General features: G+C 41.9%; 1 protein-coding gene across 3 annotated transcripts in view; it reads left to right on the plus strand.

Moving 5' to 3' along the window:
- The first annotated feature begins 230 nt into the window (after positions 1-230).
- CHST15 (carbohydrate (N-acetylgalactosamine 4-sulfate 6-O) sulfotransferase 15) overlaps positions 231-25,319 on the plus strand; it is a 33,493-nt gene continuing 8,404 nt past the window's right edge. Inside the window, exons 1-7 of one of the 3 annotated variants that reach the window (XM_017742922.1) lie at positions 237-330; positions 5,867-5,930; positions 6,038-6,263; positions 14,205-15,270; positions 16,002-16,341; positions 20,033-20,179; positions 24,600-24,756. In XM_017742922.1, coding sequence (XP_017598411.1) covers positions 14,728-15,270; positions 16,002-16,341; positions 20,033-20,179; positions 24,600-24,756 — 1,187 coding nt within the window. In that variant the 5' untranslated portion in view covers positions 237-330; positions 5,867-5,930; positions 6,038-6,263; positions 14,205-14,727. Of the gene's footprint in view, positions 331-5,866; positions 5,931-6,037; positions 6,264-14,204; positions 15,271-16,001; positions 16,342-20,032; positions 20,180-24,599; positions 24,757-25,319 lie in introns of all 3 variants that reach the window. The other 2 variants (XM_017742921.1, XM_008640302.2) reach the window with 2 other exon arrangements.

Raw genomic sequence — 25,319 nt, forward strand, 5'->3', positions numbered from 1 at the left:
GGTCTCATGCTGGGAGTTACCCACCCTTTATGGACCATAACCAAACCCCAAGATACATTTGAGTGCATTCTGGCCTGAGGCTCCCGTGTATGGCATGAATGGTTACAACTGCATTTTCCCATTTAATTAGTTTTCCTCTTGGGCAGAAGCTTCTCTGCAAAACCACTGATAAGATAATTCACGTTGTATTTAAACGTCCATGTTTGGATAAAACCTTTTGTGTGTTTCAGATCAGTTTTGTTGGCCCTACACAAGTAATCTGCAGGGGGAATAGTAAGAATAACATCAAGTGCAAGTTTTCATATGCAAAGGAAGGAAACCCATGTAGTGGTAAGGTTTCATTCTGATTTGCTATTCTTCTCAAAGTATAATTTAAACCACTGAGCCATGCAATAAAGAAACTGAGGAGTGTTATCAGCATATAATTTATTTTTTCACTTGATGAGAAGAACTGTGACATTTTTTGAGTTTATAGATTATTCTGCAGTAAGTACTTTGATTATAAATGGTTTGGATGCTGAAGGCATTTTCCAGGATTTAAACATGCAGGAAAAACTGCAAATTAAATCAAATGATCAGTGAGTGGTGAGACTTAGAATATTTCTCTCCTGCACCTAGGACGGTGTTCTAGAATGTCTAATTTTTCATATCCTGGTGAAATAACTGCTGTAAAAGGAGCAAGACTTGGTTATTCACATGGGAAAATTGGAGAGTCACAGAATGGTTTGGTTTGGAAGGGACATTAAAGCTCATCCCATTCCAGCCCCTGCCGTGGGCAGGGACACCTTCCACTATGCCAGGCTGCTCCAAGCCCCGTCCAACCTTTCATTTTTGTCCAGGAGGGCCAGAGAGCCCATCCCTGGCTGCCTTCCCTTGTGGACTCTGGTCTGGAGCTCTGCAGACCGGGAGCTGCTCTCCTGAAGCACAGAGGAGATGCACCAGGGGATCACCACACTCGAGATGCCAACTCCCCCTTGACAGCAGGAGCAGAGATGAGCTCGTGGGACAATTATTTTGCCAAAGAGTGGAGTTTTTCATGGCAGGAGCACCACAGCAGCTCATGATGCAAAAACTCAACCAAAACAACCAATTTTGGCTGGCAGCCTCCTCGCCCAGACTCAGGAGGGCTCGCCCAGCCAGGTGACAGTGCTGAAGTGGTGATCATGATTTAGAGGTGAAGGTGGCAGCTTTAGGTTGATGGTTGGCCTCAGTGATCTTAAGAGTCTTTTCCAATTTTAACAATTCTCTGATCAGGCTGCTGAATTGATGTTGGAGCTGTTGCTGTCAAAGCCAAGGCAAGCAGAGCTGGTGGGGTGTGGGCACCACAGCTGGTGGGGTGTGGGCAGTGCTGCTCTTTGGACCTCTCCTGAAGAAGACATAAGGCAGGGTGGAGGGGCTGCAGTGCCAAAACTGCTCCAGCCCAGCTGCTGAGTCACATTCCCAAAGCTTTGATGGAATACGTGGCATTTCTTGGCATTTTGTTGCACATTGCTGTCTTTAGCTATGGGCGTGGAGTGATCTTTGCAGGAAACAAAGATTGATACAGCTTGTGGTGGCACTGCTGTGCTTTTTAAACACTGTTCTTGAGGGTGGAAAGTGTTAAAGACACTGAGGCAGGGCAGCTTCTACAATGGCTCATTCCCAAACCCACACGACTCCGTTCAGTGCCCACTGAAAAATAACTCACTAGCATTACTGATAGGACAGCTGAGGACACACTTGTTTTTCACATTTCTCTGGGTCTGAGGCACCAAGAGAAGTGTTGCCTCTTGCAGCTTGATGCACCAACTGGACTGAGCTCTTCTGCTGACCAATACAGCCTTTTTCTATTCAGTTATTTGCATATAATATGCATATTTTATTTATCATTGCTTTCTTGGGGCCAGGTGTCACTTTTGAGAAATGAACATTGCATTCCTCGAAAGCTCAAGTCCTCACATATCTGACAAGGCTTTAGGGGTTTTCCTTAGTGTTATTATTTAGGTTATATAGTAGTGCTTAGAAGGAATAAATGGGCTTGGAAGCCACCTCTTCCAGCCTAAGACACCCCAGGAAGCTTTTATTTCAGTGTAGTCCTTGCTGCAGAAATAGATTAAGGAATTTCTAATCTATTTCACATTAAAAACATACCATCCAAATGTATCTGTAGGCTCTTGATGCCATCTTAGTCTCTTGTGTGTCTGAGAGCTTTGAATGCATTAACAGCCTAAACCAAGTTATTACATTAATCTCATGAAATCAAAGATTCATCTCTTTGACTCAAGGTAAACACCATCAGCAACAGAGAAATTTAGCAGATGGAAATGCATTTCAAAACTTGGGAGGCAATTTTGCTGGTGATTTTTTTTGTTAGATATGTTAATTCTGCTAAAGTTGGAGTTTGTAAGTTCCTGTGAAGTATTTTGTGGGGTGTGTTCTGGAGATGCTTCCAGTTCTCTGCAGAGCTTTATAACGTTAACACAGTTTCAGTCTTTCTGCATTAGAAACTGAGCTTTTTGGGTTATCATTAACAGTCATGCATCTGTTCTTGAAAATCTGGCTGCCAACTGCAGTTGATGGGATTTGTGTCACTTCAGATTCCTTGTGTGATTTGCCTCAGTAAAAGCGGCGGAACCTGAGCTCAGAACTCGCGCTGGTGCCATTTCAGCTGCAACGTCCTGCAGTGACTCTGTGTCCTCCTCTATTTGTCTGGAACCAAATACATCAAAAAGCACTGCTGTTTAAAAATAAAACTTCATTTTACCTCCCACTGTTCACTTTCGTGCTCTGCTGCCTCCAGGGACATGGGGATTTTTCATGGGAGCGAGAGCTTTCTGGCTGGAGCAGAGCATTTGGGAGCAGTTGTGCTCCCTTTCTCCTTAGAACTCTGTTCTCTGGGCTGTGTCAGGAGATGCTCTGTCCCACAGAGCAGATCTTGGACCCCCAGACATCCTTGTGTAGCTCCCAAAAGCTGTTCAGGTAGGGATCAGTAAGGATCTGAATAGGGCATTTGTGCCATCTCAGAGCTCCATTAAGGGTGGGCTTAGTCTTCTCAATTTCTCACTGCAAAACCTTAAAAAGTGAATTTTGACCCGTCTGCAGCTGAAGCAGAGGGAGAGTGGAAGGTTAGTTTGGGACAGTTTCCCAATAACAGAAGTTAAGTAATTAACATATCCATTGGAAAAAAAAAAGTCTCTTGGAACGCTTGCCTCGGGTTTCCTCTGCCCACAAATAAAGACCATCTAGTTTGCTAAGCTAAATGTTGTCTTTATATTGAAGAAAATGTTGCAGAAGAGGCAGGGTGTGAGAGAGTGCATGCCAAATTTCTCTTGGTACATTCATCATTATGCAGAGTTGGGGTTTTGGTTTGCTTTTTAAATTTCTTTTTCCCCTTGGTTTCTTTTCATGGAGATTCAGTAAAGAACACTCTCAGATTTTTATCTTGTTTGTTTACAATCTGCAGGCCAGCTAAGTGCAGTGTAAGGCCTGAAAAGGTATTTGTGGTTGTGTTCTTTCCGAGTGGAAAACAAACGTACTGAAGCCAAACACGAGAGAAACCTGCAGGAATAGAGAGCCAAGTCAAGGGACTCAATGGTTCAGTGGCTGAGGAACAGACTTTCTTGTCATTGCCCTGGATATTACAGTGTCTACTTACTGGGTTCCATACACAGCATGGAATTTTTCCCTTTTGTTATGACTGTTGTAAACTGGGCTCTTTGTGCAGTTGCAAGATTGCTGGGCTGGATTTTGCCGTGTTACGAGAACAGCATCCACAGCTGTGATGTTTTTGAGAGGCTGGTGACAGAGTGCAGCACATCCTCTCTCTTCCGCTAGTGGAAATCAGTAAGTTAAGATTTTGAGTCCCTTGAAGCTTGTGACAGAAGTGTTGTTCTTTAGATGTGGTGACATGAAGATAGGACAATCATGAGTGTTTAAACCATTATCAAGTGGCATCAGGTTCCACACCAAGTGTGTGCTCTGCCAACCACACGTACCTCAATAGGCCACAAAGCCCGGGGTGTAGAGCTGCAGAAATGTCTTCAGAATGGTGGGATCTTGTAAACTGTTTAATAAAATCTTACTGCACTTTTGTGTAGTCAAAGAGCACAGACTAGAGAGGAGTGAGTGATGCAGCCCAAGCCTTTGATGAAACACTTAGGAATAGTGGCAGGAGACTTTGGAAGTAAATGTTGCTCGACTTATGCAGAATAAATGCTTTTCTCAGAAGCTGGAAGCAGTATAATGACGTTACATCAAAAAGGTTTTGCTTAATTAGGTGTAGCCAGCAGTTACCTGCAAGAATTTTATCTGGTGATATTTTAGAGATAGCTAATTAGAAATTTCTTGAGAATGCTTAGTGCTTTCTTGGGTTTTCCACTTTGGACTCTGAGTCCGCTTCACCTTGTAATAAACGTGTGGTTTCTTGGTTAACGGGCTGAGGTTCATCTGATGTGTCATTGCTTAAAGAATTAAAGTTGTTGAACATTTAGAGAAGTTACTATCAAGCTTGGAACAGAGTTAGGTTTTTTTAAAAGTACTGAAACAAAGCCCCAGTTGTGATTTGGCATCAATGAATAGTTTGAGTTGAGTAATTTTTGTTTGAATTTACAAGAAACTTTAATGACAGACTCTAATGCTGAGTTTGTCTTTTCAGGATGCAGCTGTGTATGTTTCCTTTCACCCACTCAGCACTAGATGAAAGATGAAATGCCCTATTCATGAAAAAGCACTTACATGGTACTTATGTACAGATGAGATATGTTTTTCCATCCATTTCAAGGCATGTCTCGCAGAGAAGGTACCATATATGAGTCACAAAGAAAAGAATTCAGATGACTCTGTTAAGATAGTAAAGTTTATGGAGAAAATTCAGCTTGGGGGTGGAGGAAAATCCCTTCTCAGCCACTAAAAATCAAATGAGCAGCTGCGAGCATTTACATTGCTCTAGAATTGCCATAACTGTATTGTGTTCAAAGCAAAGTTAAGCCTAAAGTAGACTGATCCCCTTTGAGAAAAACTGCTTATATATGAAGTGTGAAGGTGTATCAGATGAATTCTAGTAGATACCATTTGGTTGCATCATTGCATACAAAACCATTTTACCACAGGATGAGATAAACAGGCACCGAAGGCATTACGTGATGCAAATTCTATTTATTCCATACAATGTTATTCATCCCTCAAAAACAGCCTTAAATTAGCAGCTGATCTCTCACAACCCACAAGATTTAGCAATTTGTGCTGCATACCCCTTGCAAAGTGGCAGAAATTATTAGAGATCAGATGGTGGATAGAATATGTTCCTCGCTTTAAATCAACCTGAGGTAGCAGCTGCTAAAATCAAGGAAAATCAAATGTGTAAAAGGAACAGGATGGTAATCAGAGTAACTCATAACTGTGAGTTATGCCCACTGTTTTGCAGCATGTCAAAGCTGAAAATGCTTGGCAGGACGTTGGAAATACTCTCGGAACATTTTTCCACCACGTGCTGGTTCTGGACCAGTAATCAATGCAAGAGACAAAGAGCTGGGCTTAAAATAACCCTTCAGCACTGAAAGATCCTTTCCTGCAAATCCAACTGTGCTACACCAGCTCTCCACCTCTCCCTCGAGTAAGAGTCAGCTGGCACACTGAAAGCAAAGCTTTATTCTCTTTAGCGCAGTGAGGTTCTTCCACTATCCCAGCTTGCTCCAAGCCCCGTCCAACCTGGCCCTGAACACTTCCAGGGATGGGGAATCCACAACTTTTTCTCTTGTTCAGGTAGAGTGATGAAATCACTGTGCTGTCCTCACCTAACTGAGCTCTGCATCGAGGGAAAACCTTGTATCTCTATCAAGTAAGTTGCTCCAGAAGAGCTGTTTGAGTAATTGCAGCAATATCTTTCCAGAGTCAATGAAGCAGCCTTGGGAGCCTGAAATCAAACACGATTCACAGAGGACAGAAAGAACCAGGTAACTACAAAACAGCTGTGTTTGAGACGTGAGCTCTGTCAATACCAGACCAATTCTTTGCCTCGGGCGTTTTCTGAAGATAAACACTTATTTATTTCTGATTACAGCCTGACTGCAGGGCGTATGAGAGCTGTACTTAGAGATGATATTTTTTTCCCTCTTGCCAACCCCCAAACCTCTTCAATTTGTTCGATAAAAATAACTGCAGTGAAAGAGCTTCATAACAGATTCAGCCTTCGTGCTCCGTGGTTCCCTGTTGCACTCGCTTGTAGAACAGGAATTTGGCTGATTTGTGGGCTGAGAGTGGGATGTATTCCTTGAAAGAGCAGGCAGGTAAGAATTGCTGTTATTGTAAATTATCGTGATACCCTGTTTTGGGAATGAAACCTCAGCAGCTGTTTGGTCTTATTAAAAATGCAATTAAAACATTTGTGGCAAGACCAGCCTCAGCACATTCACTTTCTGCACCTGAAGTTGTATTTCAGGTGATCCCTGTGCCTTACCAGGGAGCTCTTTGCTTATTTCTCCTTTTTCCATATAAGAAAAGAAAGTACATAGGGCAAATTTAGACCGAGCGATTCTCACTGATATTAAATCACTGCATGAATTATTTAACCTTCTGCATCTGTCTTTATCCTATTTTGGCATTGGTGGCTGTCTGGGCATTTAAGCAGATGCATTTTTCTTAAGAAGGGGTAAAAATTAACTCCCGATAGCATCAGTACTTTATTCTGGCTCTTAGTGAATCGATCATTTTAATGAGGGACTGGCTGGTTTTTGTTAAATAGATGCAATTTCTGGTTGTGTGCTGAATGTCAGAACTTTCTAATCTGGCTCCAGATTTTTGGGAAAGGAATCTGTGAGCCCCACAGGATGGGTGCATTGGTTTATCCTTGTTTCCATGGAATGACCCCCAGGACCATGTGGGGTCTCTTGGGAGGTTGCTCACAGTTACTGTGAGGATTGAAAATACAGATGCTAAACTTTGACCATGCAGAATGATCTCTGAAAGTGGATTAAAGTGGCTTTTTGTGAGAAGAAATGCACTGGAGTAATTTATGCAAAGACACAGTTTTTTTCCTACAGTGTGCAACTCTTTCATATTCAATATAAACCTGTCAGTGATTCTGTAGCAAGGCACTATGTGAGATGAATAGGAACTAAGGGAAGGGAAAAGATGAATTGCTGGAGCTGTTGCACATCGTAGGCAGCAAGTTTTGATCAGGAGCTGAGAAGCCAGAGTGTGTACTGCAGGCAAAATTCTGCTCCAAACATCCTCAGAAGTGTATGAGAACAGCACTTTGCTCCATGTTTGTACAACAGGGAAGATTTAAACACATCGATGGGAGCTCTGCCCTGGCACAGGAGCTCCAGGCATGTGCTGCCACAGGTTGGGTGGCTGCTGGTGGTGCTTTTTTATTTCCAGGGTTTTTGGACCTGTATTTCTGGAGTAATGGCTGACTTTTGTTCTATTTTGTTCTCCTGTCTGCATTTTTTATTCTGCCCAAATAATAAACGATGAATCTGTTTTAGACTGATTTAAATCAGATAAAATAGAAAGAAAGAGCACTGAAGTCATTAAATATCATTAGTGGCGCTTTTTTTCCTTCTGAAAAATGCTTTAATTTAAAAATGGGTAATATCAAGTTTTATTATTTTCACATTCTCACGCAGACCAAACAATAACACATCAGAACATGTGGCTGTGGCATGTTAGGAGTGCAAGGAACTGGAGCTTGGTCATTTCCAGGAACTCGCACAAGCCTTCAGGTGTAATAACAGGTTTCTGGGGGAGGGCATGACCCTGCTGTCACTGATCCAGGCCAGGCAGCTCTCCCTCCCAATCCCTCTCTTTTTCCCTTGCTTCCAAGAACCTGTTTATTCAGGCAGTGTTTATGCCCTAATTGAGTGGTGATTCAAACTCAGTAACTATTTCCTGAGCATTGCAGCCCAAATAATAGGAGTCATCCTGATGCGATTGAAACTACGACTGTTTTTAGGGGACTTTGCTGGTTTTTTTGCATGTGGAGCATGTAATTTTTTCCATTCTCGCATTTTATTTGGAAGTGTATGGATGAGGAAGGAGCAGATAATGTTTGGATTAGATTCTGAGAAAAAAACCACTTGTTTTTTAGGCGAGTTTGCTGATTCAGTGGTGATTCAGGAGGTTTTCTTTGGCTTTACAAGGCCATGAAATGGGCTCTTTAAAGAACATTTTAGACTTAAACAAGTGTTCAGCAGTTGTTCACCAGGTTGAGTGTGCAACCATGGGCTGTGACCACCTATTCTTGCATTTAGGGTGTACCTGTTTTCCAACTGATTGCCTTGAAAATGGTTGCATGGGTTTATACAGTCTTGGGAGTTGAATTTATTGATTCTTTAAAAATTAGGGGGTTTGAGTAAATAAAGGAGCGTTACATAACTTCAGTCTGCAGGAGGTTGCTGAGCTTTGTAATGAGTCCTGTGGCTTTTCTAAATCACTGCAATTGGTTTTTGCTTGTTTTTATTGTTTTGGTTTGGGTTTTTTTCTCTTTTCTTTTTCTCGCCAGAAGTTTGCAGAGGTCAGTGACTCATGATCCTCTTTTTATTGACATATCATCTTTCTGGCATCTTTCTGATTTCTCTGAGGTAAATAGACGTGAGTTCAGGCAAAGTTTATTTCCAAAAATGTTAACTTGAGGAGCCAAATGTGTCCAATAAGCAGGACAGAGAAAATCTACAATTATCTCTCTCATTTCCTCATATCACTTTCTTTCTTCTAAAATTTAGTTAAGTTTTATTAATTCTCTGGGGATTTTTTTACTGAAAGGGTACAACCTGCCCACTAACAGGATGAACTTCCTCCTGCTGTACAAATACTTCACTACACTTGTACAAATACTTCGGGTTGTTTGTGTGCTGCCTGTAGTCTTCAATTCTAACCATTTCTAGTAAGCTCAATAGCTAAAAAAAAATCTGTAATTGTGAAGTTTTGCAGGTTTTTTATGTCCAAAGGTCATAAATTTATCCTGCCTGGGCTGAAGAATTGATGCTGCACAGGGACAGTGTTGCACTGGGTGATGGAGGAATGGAAAAGGAATGACATGGTTGTGCTGCACTGCCACTAAATATTGTTGGGTTTTCTCCTTCCATATGAAAATGTTGTGAGGATTTCACTCCAGCAGCCTCGCTTTGCCCTTTCATGTCTCCATTCCTCTTGATGTGAGTCATGGAAAGTTCATCATCGTCCAACTGTGGGCAGCCTTTCACTTCCAGACCTACATCTCTTTGTGACTAATGACAGCCTCGTCTTCACAGGAGCTCTTCAGAGGGAAACATTTCCGTGGGGAAGTTCATTTCTGGAGTGTTCATGGAGGGCATGGGATCAGCTTTGCTCTGAGATTTCAAAAAACATCAGCAGTGCAAGCTGAGAAGTTGATTGAAACAAACCTTCCTGATTTGGCAGGGAAGGCTCTTAGGCAGTGGGAATATTTATCCAGATAAGTGGAAACAATTAGGAGACTATGGATAAAACAACATAGCTGTTACTCTAAGAATGGCATTAGAAGTATTAAATTAGAAGCAATGTGATGTTACTGGCCAGGTGATTCAGAAGTATTATCTTTTGCCTAATCTTTTGGTTTTTTTTTCTGGATAAAAGTGTTTATCCTTAATTTTATAGCATCTGTAGCTTTTCAGTTGGGCTTCATCCCATCTAACCTGAGAGCTGATGGATTATTTTCTCACTTGCCTTAGACATCCATGTTTTAGGCTGTGACCTGCCCAAGAGGACTGATTTACCTGAAATCTTCAATTATATTGTGTGAAGGCAGGAAACAAAGCACTGTAGCTCCACTGACATAAACCAGGGGAGCATTTATACCCCAGGGTGAGAAATGTGTTCCTGGTGTACCTGAAATGTGTTCATAAAGATGTTAACAGGGTGTCACCCTTTCATGTGGTGGGAGGAGAAGCTGACTGTGATTAGAAGGCTGCTACAAAATTTAGCCTGAAGAGCACCAGCAAAAGTTTGATTCATCTTATTTTAAAGAGTTTCGAAAGAAAGGAAAGCATATTAAATACTAAGGAACTGGTGACCTGGAAAACACATAGGTATGTATGTGTGTAAAATCTGTTCAATCTGTTTTATCTTATTGATAGAGGAGGAGAATTTTAGCTACATGAGTGAGCATATGAAAGTAATCGTTTTTTGTAGCTTGTTGGTCTCTTCTCCCCAGGGACAAGATTTGGGACAAGAGGAAATGGCCTCAAGTTGCATCAGTGGAGGTGTAGGTTGGATATTAGGGAAAATTTCTTCATCAAAAGTGTTGTTGAGCTGCCCAGGGCAGTGGTGAAGTCACCATCACTGGAGGGATGTAAAAGCTGTGTAGATGTGGCACTTGGGGACGTGGGTCAGTGGTGGCCTTGGCAGTGCTCAGTTATTCCTTGGCCTCAATGATCTTGGAGTGCTTTTCCAACCTCAATAATTCCATGATTCTGGGATTCTGCAGCCGTTTTGGTTGTGGTCTTCTCTTACAACCCTTAAAGAGGAAAGGGAGGAATTTTATGAAATGTTTATTTAATAGGAAAAATACGTAATTTCAAATATTTTCTATACAGCCAACAAAACCATGTGAATGATGGAAAATCTTGCGTGTTTTCTTTTTGGGGGAATGTCTCTTTTTACCCTGTTTATGAGATGATTAGGGCCTGGTGGATGCTGTAATTACAGTGCTTTGGTGTGAGGCTCGAGCAGGCAGCTCAGACTTTTGCTGTTTGCTTTTGTGGTTCCTGCCAGTGTTACCTGACTGGTGTCATTGAGATCTCTCCTGCATCCTGAGAACTCAACAGCCCCTCCTCTCATGCAGGAATTGCTTGGAGAAACTGGCATTAAAAGCTCTCACCTGTTTGCTATTAAGTTTTCTGTTGCATATAAATACCTTTGTTAGCTTGAGCCTCCTTCAGTTTGGAGCAGTGATGCAAAGTCCCCCTGCCTTCAGGGGGAATATATTGAAATCTAAGAGAGCTTTTTGTTTTCCCCCCCCCCCCCTTCTGCTGTGTGTCATCTTGTATATCCATCTTTCCTCCTTAGGCTATTCCCAGAGATCCTTATTTTTATGAGGACCGTTTACTTTTGGCCAAGGAGCTTGCAGAGGTTGCTGTTGATTTCTGCTCTGTGGTTAGGACTGCCACTCGTTAATGTACAGCAGACAAATGCAGTATAGACGTGATCATAAATAATTCACTGCTCCCTCCAACAAGGGGAAATTACATGCTACATTATTCAATATACAAAGACACTGCTTGTTGTGTAAAGAGAGTAATTTTCTGCCAGTGAACAGCCAGCAGCTTTGCAGCTAAAATATAAGGGGACACACATGGTTTATTACCAGCTCAAGCCTCATAACCTTCCCTCTGCCTGCAATCCACATCCTTCTGCTCTCAGGAGTGGAATACAAAGAGGTGACGTGTGTTGGCGGCTGGGGTTGTGGCTGCTGGGAATGTTGGATGGAAGAAACAAGAAAAAGATGGTGCAGATGTCTCGGTTTCATGGGGTGAATGAGGGAAATGAGGGCTGGGGGAAGATCCTGCCCTGCTGGTGAGCATCATTCATGCCATGGTGAAAGGTTGGGGAATGAACTTCTATTAAAAACTTCTTGGGAAAGAGAAGGGAGTGGCACTAGGGAATTACATCCCGACTTTTATGTGTTTATTACAATTCAATTTTTTTATTTTGTGAACATGACAGTGGAAAATCATGTAAAATGGCGTGTTGGCAACCAGCAGTTATTAAAAAAAATGAGATTAATGTCTCTATTCTATTAGCTGAGTGATCTGTCATTGTCCTGTGATAGGTCATCAAACTGATTATCTAATTAAGCAGCCTGATGCAGTGCTTGTGCATGAGCTGGCAGTTATGATCGCTGGTGGAACTTTAAATTTCCCCTCATGATTGGTGTGATTAAGATCTCAGTTTTACTGTAGCCTAAACATATTTCTATTTTTTTTACCCTTGCATCAACTTCCTGATAAACCATTTTCTTCACCTGTCAAAGATGTAGTTAACATGATTTTTCCTAGACTTTGTAGTATTTGTAGCAGATTTTCATGAGAAGTGTCTGACCCTGGGCAGGGTTCAGTAAATTCCAGTCCATTTTTTTAACACAAAAATGGACATAGAATAGGACAGAGATGGTTATGTGGTTTTTCTAAGGTCCTGTGGTCTGTATTCATTAATGTATTTCTGATTGCTCTTTTTAAAAGCTTGAGAATTGATGTCAAATACACAAACCTGGAATTGATTCCATAAGGCTATCTCAGATAAATCTGTTCGGTCACTGTCACTGAGAAGGTTGCAGATCCCTGTTAGAAGAGGACTGGAAGATAAATTGGATTTTTTCTGTATTCTAAATAGCCAGTGCATAGGAACTGGTGTCTGAAAATAAACAGCAAGGAGCTGGGAGCAGAGGTCTGGGAGGGTACTGAGGGGGATGTCAAAGAGGAGGAGTTTGGGGTAGAAGGATTACATAAAAACAAAAGTGTAGAACATGATCAATTTAATTGAAGAGATGCTGTAGGGTGGCTTTTGGTTACCAGATCTTTTCTAGGTACTGCTTTAACCAGTAGTTTCCTCTTCATGCTTCTTTTTTGAGAGGGGCTTTTTTCACTTTCCTTTTTTATCTTTTGTGATGAAGGCCCTCATCTCCATTCTCTCTTTTTTTTTTTCCGTATTTTTTTGAGATATCTCTGTTTTCATTACTTTCTCTAGTACCTCTGTGGATGCTGCCTGAATCTGCCCTGACACTGCTTCTGTCTCCAGCCCCCTTGGTTTCCTCTTTCAAAATGTTTGGTCAGGGGTTATTACTGCCTGAAATATTTAAGTGGGAAGTGGAAACTTCTCACTTCTTGTCAGGACTTCCCTTCCTTGTCCTCCCTCTCACCACCATTGGTGGTGTTTGGACAACCATCACAGTCTTTCCAATCTTGGCTCCTTTCCATAGTTCCTCTTTTTCTTCTGGACATTTACTGGGGAGATATTTTATGCATAAGAAAGAATAAACTTTCTAGGTTTAATATGAAATATGAATCTGATTTAATCTCTCTAGTTGTTCAAACTTCTGTCAAAATCATCGCAGCTCTGTTCCTTAGAGAAGTTTTTAAGACTGGTCTCTTTGAGAAGTCTTGCACTAATTTCTTTCCCTTTGGTTTAAATATAGTTAGTAATGATTATGCTGAGATTTCTGTCTGCCTCATCTAACCTAGAGAATAAACTCATTAAGGAAATGAACTTTTTTGGGGGGAAGGACAGTATTTTGCAAATACTTTTGTTCAATATTTATCTAATTGTTCTTGAGTCCCTGAGACACAGTCTACTTGCTCTGATTGCAGAAATCCTCCAATATGTGACTCTGTTCAGTGGGAGAAACATCAGAATTCAAATAATTTTTACAAAAGCACTTTGTCTCATACAAAAATGCAGCCAGAAGGATGAGGATGAATGCAGGATCTGAAGTGACTGCCCCATTTGATCAGGATGCTTTTGTAGGAATGAAGAAGGAGTTATTATCTAGAATTATAGCAGTGTTTCTTAAGCATTAAAAATAGGTGTTGATAGAGCTAAAGGCAAAATAGTCAAATTGTGGGATTCATTATAGTAATGATTATAGTTCTCTGATTTGGTGAGTAATAAGAGGAACCATCATTTGGTCCAGAAACCTGAGATCCTGTCATTAGCATTTCCTTGTGTCTGTTTTTTAATCCCTTCAGCTTGCTGAAAGTTTACTTGTGGCTTTTGTTTTTTTTTTTTTTTTTGTTTGGCTTTTTATCTCCTGTGTTTGAAAGGAAACTGTTATTTTATCCCTGTCTCAAACAGGGTCCTACCCCACTTTAGGACAGTTAATTTAAGATCCCCATGAGCAGACAGAGTGTAATTATTTAAACCTGTGTCACTGGATACTGAGCAGAAATGCTCCCATATTTCAAGAGCAGATTAAGATCTGTTGGGTGGGTCAGTGAGCAGCTGAGGGGGGTTGTGTAGTGTTACCTGTGGTAGCAACCAGTCATTGGTGTGAGCAGATGGGTGATGGGAAAGCAAGGGCAGCTCGCTGTGAACCTGGAGCCAAATGTTTCCTGGGTTTAATATCCTGAATGCTGTAATGAACAGACTTGGCAACAGCAGGCATCTTTCAAATAGAATTGTGAAATGACTCGTGGTAGGTTGTGCTTTGCTGTGGCTGTGGGTGATGTGGATATGATGTCTGGGTGTATAGAAACATCTGGTTTTTGTTTCCCTAGGGTGGACAATGCATCTCTTTGGAGCCACCTGTGGGAAGATGAAGCTTCCAGCAGCAGTAGTGTGGTTTGGAACCTGCTCGTTTTAAGGAATTCTGGACATTTCTACCCATATTTGCCTATTGCAGCACAAAGCAGAGGACAATGAGTTATTTTTATTTTTTGCATATTTTCACACTACGTAACAATATTTCTTCCTTCTCATTTTGTTCAATGGGAAAAACTTGAGCCAGTTTTGTAGCTGATCCTTACTTCGCCACATTCCTCTTACTGAGCCAAATTCTTGGGAACCACATCCAGAGTACATCTATTTTTGTGTGTTGGTGGTGGTTGGGGTTTCTTTTTCTCTCTGTGACACATGTCACTTTTTATTCTGTTTTGAACCTGTCCTTTTGCATTGCTGAGTAGTTGTAGAATCACTCCAGGAATGAAATAATTTCAGACTTAGAGAAGATGACTCATATTCTTCAGAAACATTTTTATGGCTGTGCTCGGCTCATTGATCTAGGAGTTTAACCGTAGTAATATGAGGTATTGCATTAATTGCTGCATACATTTATTACCAAATGACTTGCACAGACAGTGTTTCAGATGCCGTGGACCTGATCACAATAACCAGAAGTGTCCTGTGTGCAGAGGAGAAAATAAAATCCCTTTGTACACCGACAGCAAGCAGATGAAGTGGCTCGCGGTTCTGGAAGTGAGGACTGATCACTGTGAGAGCTGGAATGGATTGTTCTGCCTGAGGAAGGGGAAGCTCTGCAGTCTGATGTTTGGGTTGATCATAATGACTCTGGTGATGGTGTCCTACATACTGACTGGAGCCAAGCATGGCCTGTTGCTGATCCCATCTCCCTTCCATTACGGAGCTTTTGCTAGCAATCCCAGCTTAATGGACAATGAAAGCCTTAGTGACATGAAAGACCATTACCAGCCTTCAAAAATGAATATTTCATATGTAAAGGATTATCCAAGCATTAAATTAATTATTGACACCATTACTTCAAAGATAGAGTTTATAACGAGGCAGCGCCCTGATTTAGAAGAGCTGAGGAAGCAAGAGCCACATGTAAGTATGAATTGAGGCGTGTCTTAAACTGCTTCTTACATCCTTGTTTCAAGGCTTTTGGATCAATCTTTTGCCTAGATATAAAAAAGTGCAACTGCTGGGATGTTCATAAAGTGATTTACACCATCTAGAGTCTCCTGATTCACAGCAGCTGAGAAGTTGCCATTGTAGATCACATCCCTCTGAGTCACGGGCAGGATGGATGGGTTCTGTAAATGGTCTTGACACCTGAAGCAAAAAATCAGGCAGCCCTCTGATAGCTGTACAACATTACTGAACTTTTACCTTGTCTCATGCGAAATTATTGTGACTTAGATTTACCTGTCACCTGAAATGATAAATAAGAAAAGAGCCTTTCTAATAACTGCTTGCCAGGGTGCCTTCCTGAAAATCATTGCAAACCTTGTATTTCAGAGTTAACAACTGGAAGGTAATTTGCTTTGAGTATTGGGTGTTTGACTTTAAAAATAATTTCCTGGGGTTGCAGGGCAGTTGGGGGATTATTAAGGCCCTTTCTGGCCTTAAAATAAAAGGATTTCTAAATACTCCTCTCCCAGTCCAATGGGTCGTACAGGATTTGTTTCTGGTGTCATCAGAAGCAAAAAATGGGGTAAACTTTGTAGGTAAAGATGTCCAGGTAAAGTTTCTGTTCTCTCACCGTGCTAAGTAAGAAAAGTATAACTGTTGATTGCTTGATGCCTTGACTGAAATTGTTGTTCTTTATGTTGCAGATGTTTTCAGTAATTCCTAACAAATTCCTTCCAAATAGCAAGAACCCTTGTTGGTATGAAGAGTACCGCGGAAACACAACCACGGATCCTTACGCAACCAACTCCTATGCACTGTACTCCAAGCGCTTTCGGATCATATTTGATTACCTCAGGAAGGTATTTTGGAACCACTTGTACCACTATAAGGACAAACACTACCGCCTGCGCTGTCTCCCACACTTCTACATCATCGGGCAGCCCAAGTGTGGCACCACGGACCTGTATGACCGCCTCAGGCTGCACCCCGACGTTCGCTTCTCGGCCATCAAGGAGCCCCACTGGTGGACAAGGAAACGCTTTGGTGAGTGAAAATGTCCTCTGCTATCCAGGCAAGTTGTGTCTCCTAAAATTTTCTACATGTCTGGGGTGAAATTAATGGATTTGCTCCGTACTGGATTACCTAGGAACCACTGAAACAGATAGTTTTGAGAAATCCTCGTGGTGGACGCTCAACCTGCTTTTGTTCAATGATGTTTTGGGTTAAACCTCTTGAGAAAACGCACATTTCATTTGGTTCATTTGCAGTGGTTTGGAAAATCTAAGAAAAAACAAAAAGGGCCGATAAAACCCACCTTAAGAATTTGTAAAGGCAAGGAGAGAAACGAATTAGGTTGTCATGGGAGAGTTGAAGAGTAGCAGTGATAGTTTTGTATTGGAAAATTCTGTAAAGCCTCTCTCACATCAATAAATGATGGGTCACTATTTAAAATTTCAGTCCTTATGGTTCAATAAACACCACTGTAGCAGGAGCTTCTTTAATGTCACAGCTCTGGCCATCACTGAACAGTAGAGATGCTCTGCATGAGGAATCTCTCTCACACTGAGGGCCCTGCACATATTTTGATACTTTTCCTGGATGATATCAATATTTCCATCTGTGAAGGCAGACTTGAATAGTTGGGGCTGTGGCCAACTGGAGTAAAAGGCATCCACACCTCATGATTGCACCTCCAAAGGGCCTCAGGGCAGTGGGGCTGAGCACAGAATTTCATCCATCTGAAGTGTTTTTCTCCTCCTTATCTCTCTTCTCTGGATGCCGAGGAAGGCCAGTCTTGTGGTTAGAGATTAGATGAGCTGCAGAAGACCCATTTTAATTTCCTAACTGCTCCTCTCTATGTGTGGATGAGTGTTGTGCCTTCTGGATTCCACCCAGACACTGGATTTTCCAGCTCTTGGGTCTGGCTTTGTTAAGTGCTGGCGTGCCCTCCTTTGTTATGACTTTGGCGTCAAAGATCCAAGACTTTTCAGTGATTTTACTGTTTCCAAGAGGAAGATTTTGCTTATTTTAGTGACATCTTAATTTCTGTTTCTCATTTGCTGTTGCTTTATGGCAGACACAGCCATTGGAATGGGACAGACCTGGCACTGGGGGGTAGATGAGGACTTTGATCACTACTTTCTTTTGGTGCCTTTCTGAGCTTCCTTGGAATGGGAAAATAGTGAATTGCTGTGGCTAAAGGCAAGGAAGGACACTTTCTGAGGCATTGGGACACCTGCAGTGCTGCTTCTGTTCTTTATTTTGAGATCATACCTCAAATTCTTCATTTCTCCTGCATGCGGTCCTGTCATTTCCATCTTGCTTTCCCATGCCCTGGATCCCAGAAGAACCTTTGAGCTCCTGCAGACAGGATTTTGTTCCTTGCTGCTTGGTGAGGTGCTCTTGGCCACAGAGATGGGATTTCATGATTTTGCTGTTAAATTTTCAATTTTCTTCCTTCGCAAATGCCATAAGAACATTGCCAAGATAAATATTTTAGACATTTTCTAAATCCTTTTTTGTAAGCTAAGGTTTAAAGCAATGTGATGAAAATACAGCTGTGCTTTTGAGATAATTTCGTCTGGTTTAAGAAACACTGGAGGCACCAGTGTGAACTGAGGAATGAAATCAAGTCAAAGAAGAGAAGCATTGTGGTATCCCTTGAAGACCCATGAAAAGGGACTTGTTCGTCTCAGTAGCTGACTGAAGACAAAACACGGAATGGTTTGGGTTGGAAGGGACCTTAATGATCTTGTTCTACCTGCCATGGGCAGGGACACCTTCCACTCTCCCAGGTTGCTCCAAGCCCTGTCCAACCTGGCCTTGGACACTTCCAGGGATGGGGCAGCCACGACTTTTTCTCATATTCAAGTAGAGTGATGAAAACGAGGGACTGGCAGCAAAATCTGTGGAGGATTTTGTGTTCCACGGGAGAGTTGGCAGCAAAGGCTGAACCCAACTGATACCTTAAGCTAAAATGTTTTTCACCAAGTAGTTCTCTCCACTTATATTAACCTCAGCATAAATGTTTGGAATGAATGTTGGAGGAGGTAGTGCACCCAACCTCACTTCAGCAAGACTGGGCTCACTAAAAAGCTCTGAACCTGACCTTCCGAACAGGCAGAAGAATGCAAAAAATCAGGCTGGAGTGCATCTAACTTGAGAACAAGGGTGAATTCCTATCTCTGTGCTGGCATTCACAACCCCTCCACTTGCACAGTCTTGTGGTCAGCCACTGGGGACCAAGTGCTGATCCTTGAAGAGAACATTCTTTGCATAATTCAGGTTTTTTTGAAGTTGTTTTGTAAAGCTGGAGAATGAGGAAAGATTGCAGAGCTCGTGGTCTCATGGGAGGGGGATCTGTAGGGATGACCTTCCGATCATCTCAGCTGTCTGCCACTGAGAATGAAAGACCAAGTTTATTCCTGGTGGCTCAGTCCTTTAATTCTGCCTTAAAAGTGCATTATCTAATGGTTACTATTTAAAATTAAAAAAAGAAAAACAGAGAATATGACAAATACACTCACAAGTGAAACTGGGACAGCCAGCGAGTGGCTATGACTCCTATGCTCCTGGCTATTAACTTGGTTAGGTTTCTAACACAAGCTGGACAAGAAAATCTCTTTGTTCAATGACATCCTCTGATTCAATGGATTTTTATGAGACTGACTAATTTCAGCTGAAGTTAAACAGCCCTCTGGGGAGGCCCCATTTCGCAAATCACTCCTTTCCCCTTCTGCTGGGATGGTTGATGCTCCACAGGACTTTGTCTCAGCTTGACTGTCTCTCTCTCCTGGCTCCTTGCCACTGTTTCTGTTCCCAGGAGTGGGGTGGTAACAAACCAAGGCTGTCTGTAGCACCATGCTTGCACTTTTTTTCCCCCTCAAAACAAGTCAAAATACGCTGTTGAACTTTCTTCTACCCTCATTAAATCCCACTTTCCTAAAGGGGAAAATCAGAGGCAATGGACAAAAGAACTCCCTTGCTGAGCTTTCCTCTCACATAATTGATAATTATTGGCCTTGTGGGAACAAGAAAGGGAGAGCTGAGAAGTCCTGTGTGGGGAGCATGCACAGCAAATGGAGAAGTGAGACTAGATTTGGAAACAGGAGTGGGAAAAGGAGTATAAAAATCACAGGATGTGGCTCAAGATGCTGAGAAATGCAGGGGGAAGGTGATACTGAACTCACCCCAGAGTGGAGGGAAGGAGAGGAGAAAAATGAGATACTACTGTGGAGTGTTATTTGCATACCTGTGAAAGGAAAAAAAAAAACATGAATGATTTCCCAGTGTGTATTGATTTGCATATTTGGCATCAGAGCCTGTGCTCAATCTCAGAACAGTAAATCTAGTGGGAGTCCAATATTACTTCAATTTACATGGGTGCAAGTGGAAGTAGAATCTTATCTTCTATGTTCTTTCCAACAGCTAAATTTAGAAGAAAATAAATCCAAGCTCATTCATGCAGGGAGTACAAAACAGAGCGCTTAAAATATTTCCTATCACTGTGAATTTATGGTGTAATCATTCAGTAACTCAGATCTCAGATCTCAGCCACTTCATTATTGGCACTTTTATCTGAGGGTTGCACTTCGTCTGTCGGATCTCGTGCTGATGTTGGCTGGCTTGGGGCCAGCCACATCTACGAAATCACCTTGGTTTGCACCATGGTCAGTCTTGCCCTGTTGTTATTATAATAGCTGTTTCTGATTCTCTCTTTTTGCTGCTCTTTCAGGAATCATCCGGCTGAGGGACGGATTTCACGACCGCTACCCTGTGGAAGATTACCTGGATCTGTTCGACTTGGCAGCACATCAGATCCAGAGTGTGCTGCAGAGTGACGAGGGGAAGGAGCGTGGCAGGAGGAACAACATCATCATTGGTAGGGCAAACGCAGCCCCAGAACATCCCTGTAGCTCCACATGGGCAGCACTCAGAGCTGAGGGGCCAGAGGGGGATTTTGTGACGTTCTCAGCACAGAGCCCCTGGCGTTGTTTTTCCCTGGTGTGCCTGGAAGCTCTTGGCTTTCTTTCCCTGGAGGGAGGTTTCCTGCTTTGTTAAGAAGCTGTGATTATCTTTAGAAAATTCCTGAGCAAGTGCTGTATATCTGATGAACATCAGCATTTAATTAATGTGGGGTTCTGCTTCCAAGAATGAGAATGACCTTGGCAACTCCTTCAAACCCAGTTTTCCTTTTGTTTTCATAGAATCATTTAGGTTGGAAAAACCCTCTAAGATCATCAAGTCTATCCATTGCCCCACAGCACTTCCAAGGTCACCCCTAACCCGTGTCCCCAGGTGCCACATCCACTTTAAGTACAATTATGAGGGGATTGCCTGTAGTGCTGGGATTGTGGCTTCAGTTCCAAATGCTGGAGCAGTGTGTCTGGGATAACACAAAACTGTGGTGTAATGACACACACTGGGTACTGGAAAAATCCTGGAGCTGATGTGAGACACGATAAGGAAAGCTCTCAGTGGCTCTCCTCAACCTCCAACAGAAGATATTGATATAATGAATTGGTATTAAAATTAAATTACCTAATTACCACTAAAAATGGTCTAGAAGTGCTGTTTTATTGTACTTTATGGAAGTCCATGGTTAGCACTGGGCTCTAGGGAGGGATCCCTGGATTGCTTTCCATGACACACAGTGGTCAATCCGCTGGGCTCATCCACTCCGGTCCATGGTGTACGGGTTTATAGTGCCCATGAGGAACATCACAAACTTCTAAATTCTGCTTTTGCTGTCTGCTAAAACCAGAAAACTGAGGGGATGGGAGTTTTACAAGCATTACTCTGTCACCTCAGAACTTCCCAGGGAAACCAGACACATTCCATGCAAAAAGTAGTTGTGCAAGTGACAGTTCCCTGTCAAAAAGAGACTTTTCAAGGACGTTTGAAGCCACAGTTCAACAGAAAATAGAGACAAGATTTTTGCTTCCTGCCCTCAGAATTACTGGGGGTTTGATTTAAAAATTTTAACCTATTGCTGGCTGGATGAGATGGTGCTCTGGTTAAACCAGAGCCTTGGCTGAGTCACATTTGTTCAGAACTTCCCCAGCCCCTGTTTAAATCCATCATTCACTTTATTAAACATCTGCAACACTGAGCAGCATCTGCAAGATGGGATTCTTAAGAAATGTTGCTGTCAAGGACATCTGCAGATTTGCGTGCTACTTACAATAATATCTCCTGTCCTTTCATGGGTGAAGTGCTTATGCTAATTAAATTCACTGATCTAATTGGCAACGTACATCTTTGATTACTTACCTCCTGTTGCAGCTTTTTGTAGAGTTCACTTTGTGTTTCTTTTTCCGGTGGTCTCATTTCTTGTTTCATTAAGGTTCTGCTGGGTTTTCTTATTAAGTTTACAGGAAAAGTCTTGAATGATTATACTCATTAAGGCAGTCTTTATGACCTTGGTAAAAAACAAAACAAAGCCATCTAGCCTAAAACGAATCTGTATGAATATCAGGTTTGCTCATAATCTTCCTTTTCTTATTTCAGATGACTGCAAAGAAAAATCAAATTAAAAGTGTAAATATTTCAGTAGTTCATCATGTTATATTATTTTGAAAAGTTAAGCTTCTTTGGATATTAAACCTAGTGGGTAATAACTGCATTTTCCAAAAAAAATCCAACCCCAACATCTGCTTAGAGATGAGCCAGAGAGGACAGGGCTGATCCAGCCTGAGGCATTCTGAGCAGGAGTTGTTTATGTGGGATCATTAATATGATAAATTCAGAGGAATGGCTTGTGAAAACACAATATGATGTTAATCCATTAATGACTGAATAAGGAGGTTATATGTCCATTCTTTAGGCAATTTAATAATTCATATGTTCTTTAAGTCCATACCAAAAAACCCCCAATTCAGTTGCACTGGAGTAATTAAACATAATTAATTGTCGGTGATTGATTTATCTCATGTTTAGTATGGTTTTTTCTCTTTGCAGGTATTAAAACCAAACTGTCAAACTGTCAGGAATATTTTTGTTTGGCTGCTTCAGGAAATTAAAATTATGAAAAACAGCAGGGACCAGAATGATTATTATTTTTTCACATATATATATGTTTTTTTCCCCTCATTAAATTTGTGGCAGTCACCTTGTGGGAGGATTTACCCTCTTGAGCCCAGGTTATGCTGAGCTGACTGCACTGGAGCAGCACCTTGAGCCCTGTTAATGCTCTAGCATGATTTGGTTCTGTGCCTGTGATCTTGGGTAGGACTTGACAGTCTTGGAGGTCTTTCCCAACCTTTCTGATTCTGGGATTTTCCCTGGTTTGGGTCCTGCCTGCAGATTTCGGGTGGTGGCAGCTGATCCAGCTGTCACAATTTCTGTGGAATGTGGGCTCTGATGTTCAGAGAATCCACCCACTTACATGCAAATGCACTGATTTTTTTTGTAGCTCACGTTGCAGAAGTGTAGGGAGGTGTTCACAGGTTTGACCACGTTAATTGGGATAAATCCAACAGAACATTAAATGTGATCAGGGAACAGAGCAGAGAACTGTGAAGGGTGATCATGCCTAGTCCAGAGAGGAGTAGGTGGCTCGATGAGGACATAGACTTTAATTACCTTGGCATGATTTAGGCAAACATTTCTGAGGGAGCTGTCTCAGCCCAGCTGTGCCTGCCACAGAGATGGAGCAGTGACTTCCCAAGGTTGCTCCCATCCCTGGAGTGCCCTCTCCTGTAAAGCCCTGTCTGCAAGGGCTTGTACCCCTTGGCATTTCCCCACGTCCCCGTAGCTCAGGAGAGGTTTCTGTGGCAGGCCTGCCTCAGCTCCTGGCCTCTGTTTAATCCTTTGTGTTTCTGCCTCACCCAGCGTGGGAGCTGGGCTAATTGAGTTTTAATTGACAACTCAAAGCCTGCTGGTGATTAGGCAGTGCTTTGGCTAATTAATTTAGAATGGAAGAGCAGAGCTGCTGTGGACACCCAGCTATAGCCAATGGACCTGATCTCCTCCTGAAAAGAGGCAAAGCGAACCTGACAGAAGATTAATGTGTTTTCTAACAACTCCCAGACTTTGTTAATGAATCACATTATGTTCAGCTGAAGTTTGGAGCCAGTACCTTTCTCATGTTGTGCTTTGTCCGTCTTTTAAATCTTTATTGGACTTTCCCAGAAGAGGAAAGAAGAAAAAATAGGGAAATAATGTACAAGTCTATAAGCCTACAACATTATTATTTTTTTAATCTCCTTCCCTTTGATTTGAAAAACCTCATTAGCAAGAATTAGCTTTCATAGACTGTCAGAGAGTGTAAGTCCCCAAAAAGCTTCCATATATGTTTTATTAAACAGTACCGTGCCACATAAATGCCAGTATTACTTAAAAAGACAGAGAAGGTTACAAAATTCAAAACATCTTACAGATAATTTATTTAGCAGCTGAACCATCATATACTCACTCTGGCAGAGATTTTTACTGATTATATTTCTCCCTGTAGCATTGCGTTCAGAGTGAGCTTCTTCAGTCATGAAAGACACCAGAATCTGGTATTTTACCAAAGTGTGCTATTTATTCTGTAAACCTTTTATCTATTAGTAAATACTTGACTTCTTCTACATGAATAATCGCATAAAAAATATTTCAATCCTCAATGACACAACTCAGCTGCTTTAAAAATATTTCTTATGTGCTCACTGCTTCTCCTGATTCTGTTTTCCACACTGTTGATCAGCAGGGGTGGTAGTTTCCACACTTTTCTGTGGGAAATGGTACAATTTGTTAACAAGCTGCTCCTCTGAGATTGGGAACATTAAGGCCAACCCGTGGGTGCTACAAAGAGCACTGCAAGGCTTCAGCAGGGACAAACTCCTGCTTCCTCAGGGCCAGGTTGGATGGGGCTTGGAGCCACCTGGCCTAGTGGAAAGTGTCCCTGCCCATGGCAAGGGTGGCAACAAGATGATCATTAATGTTCCTTCCAGCCCAGATCATTCTGTGATTCCTTGATTTTTCACTACAGAATGTGATAAAACCCTGAGCAGTCCATTCCAGCTCAAATCTATTTGCATGTGTTAACCACCAGCAGGAAGTAGTGTGCTTATGGACAGTAATATTTCAGGTGGAATTGCACAAAACCTGCCTTAACCATCCCTGCCTTCCCAAAAGCACAGGGCACTGGGATTGCTGCAGCTCTGGGAACTTTAGCCAGATCAGTTTGCAAGAGCTAAGATGTATTGAAATTCTTGGAGTCAATTTTGATCTGTCCATAGCAATTTAAAATTCAGCTAATTTCCGCTCCAACATGAAGAGTTGAATGAGTTACCAGCAGAGATGCCTCTCATTTCCAGGGGAGGCCAGTGCCTCGACAATGTGGGACAACAACGCTTGGATTTTCTTCTATGACAACAGTACTGAAGGAGAACCTCCCTTCCTAATCCAGGATTTTATCCATGCCTTCCAGCCAAATGCCAAACTTATCATCATGCTGAGGGACCCTGTAGAAAGGTGAGCCAGAAAATTTTCTTGTTATAAATAATATTATTAGTTCTCACTCTGTTGGATGCAAGTAAATATTCACGTGGTGTTGGAGAGCTACTTGGTTGTGGTAAGAGGGGTTTTATTCTGTGTATTTTGGCACAGGTAACTGTGATAATGTTTTAAAGAGAAGCATGTGAGGGTGAATGCCATGAGTGCCATGCCTGAACACCTGAGCTACTTTAAAAAAAAGAATTTATAGGTTTCCAAATGCAATCAAATGCAATCACATGAGCTAATATGCCTTGGTTTTCAGCAGGGTTCGCTAGATTAGGAGGGCACTGCAGAAGTGGTCAGACCTCAGCAGAAGTGGTCCTGGGAAATGCTTCATTTCATTTAGGGAGAAAAATGTATGTTTTCATGGGGTTTGCAGTTCCAACTGATTAAATAATAATGATTAATAATGATTAAATAGCTCCAGAGTCAGCAAAGGATATAAACGTCTTTAAATCTGGAATGTGCTTGGTGAGACCCTCGTGTAAAGTTTCACTGGGCATTTGTAGCTTGCACAGCCAACAGCTACAGGAATTCAT

The sequence above is a fragment of the Corvus brachyrhynchos genome, unplaced genomic scaffold (assembly GCF_000691975.1).
Source record: "Corvus brachyrhynchos isolate BGI_N302 unplaced genomic scaffold, ASM69197v1 scaffold499, whole genome shotgun sequence".
Lineage (NCBI taxonomy): Eukaryota > Metazoa > Chordata > Aves > Passeriformes > Corvidae > Corvus > Corvus brachyrhynchos.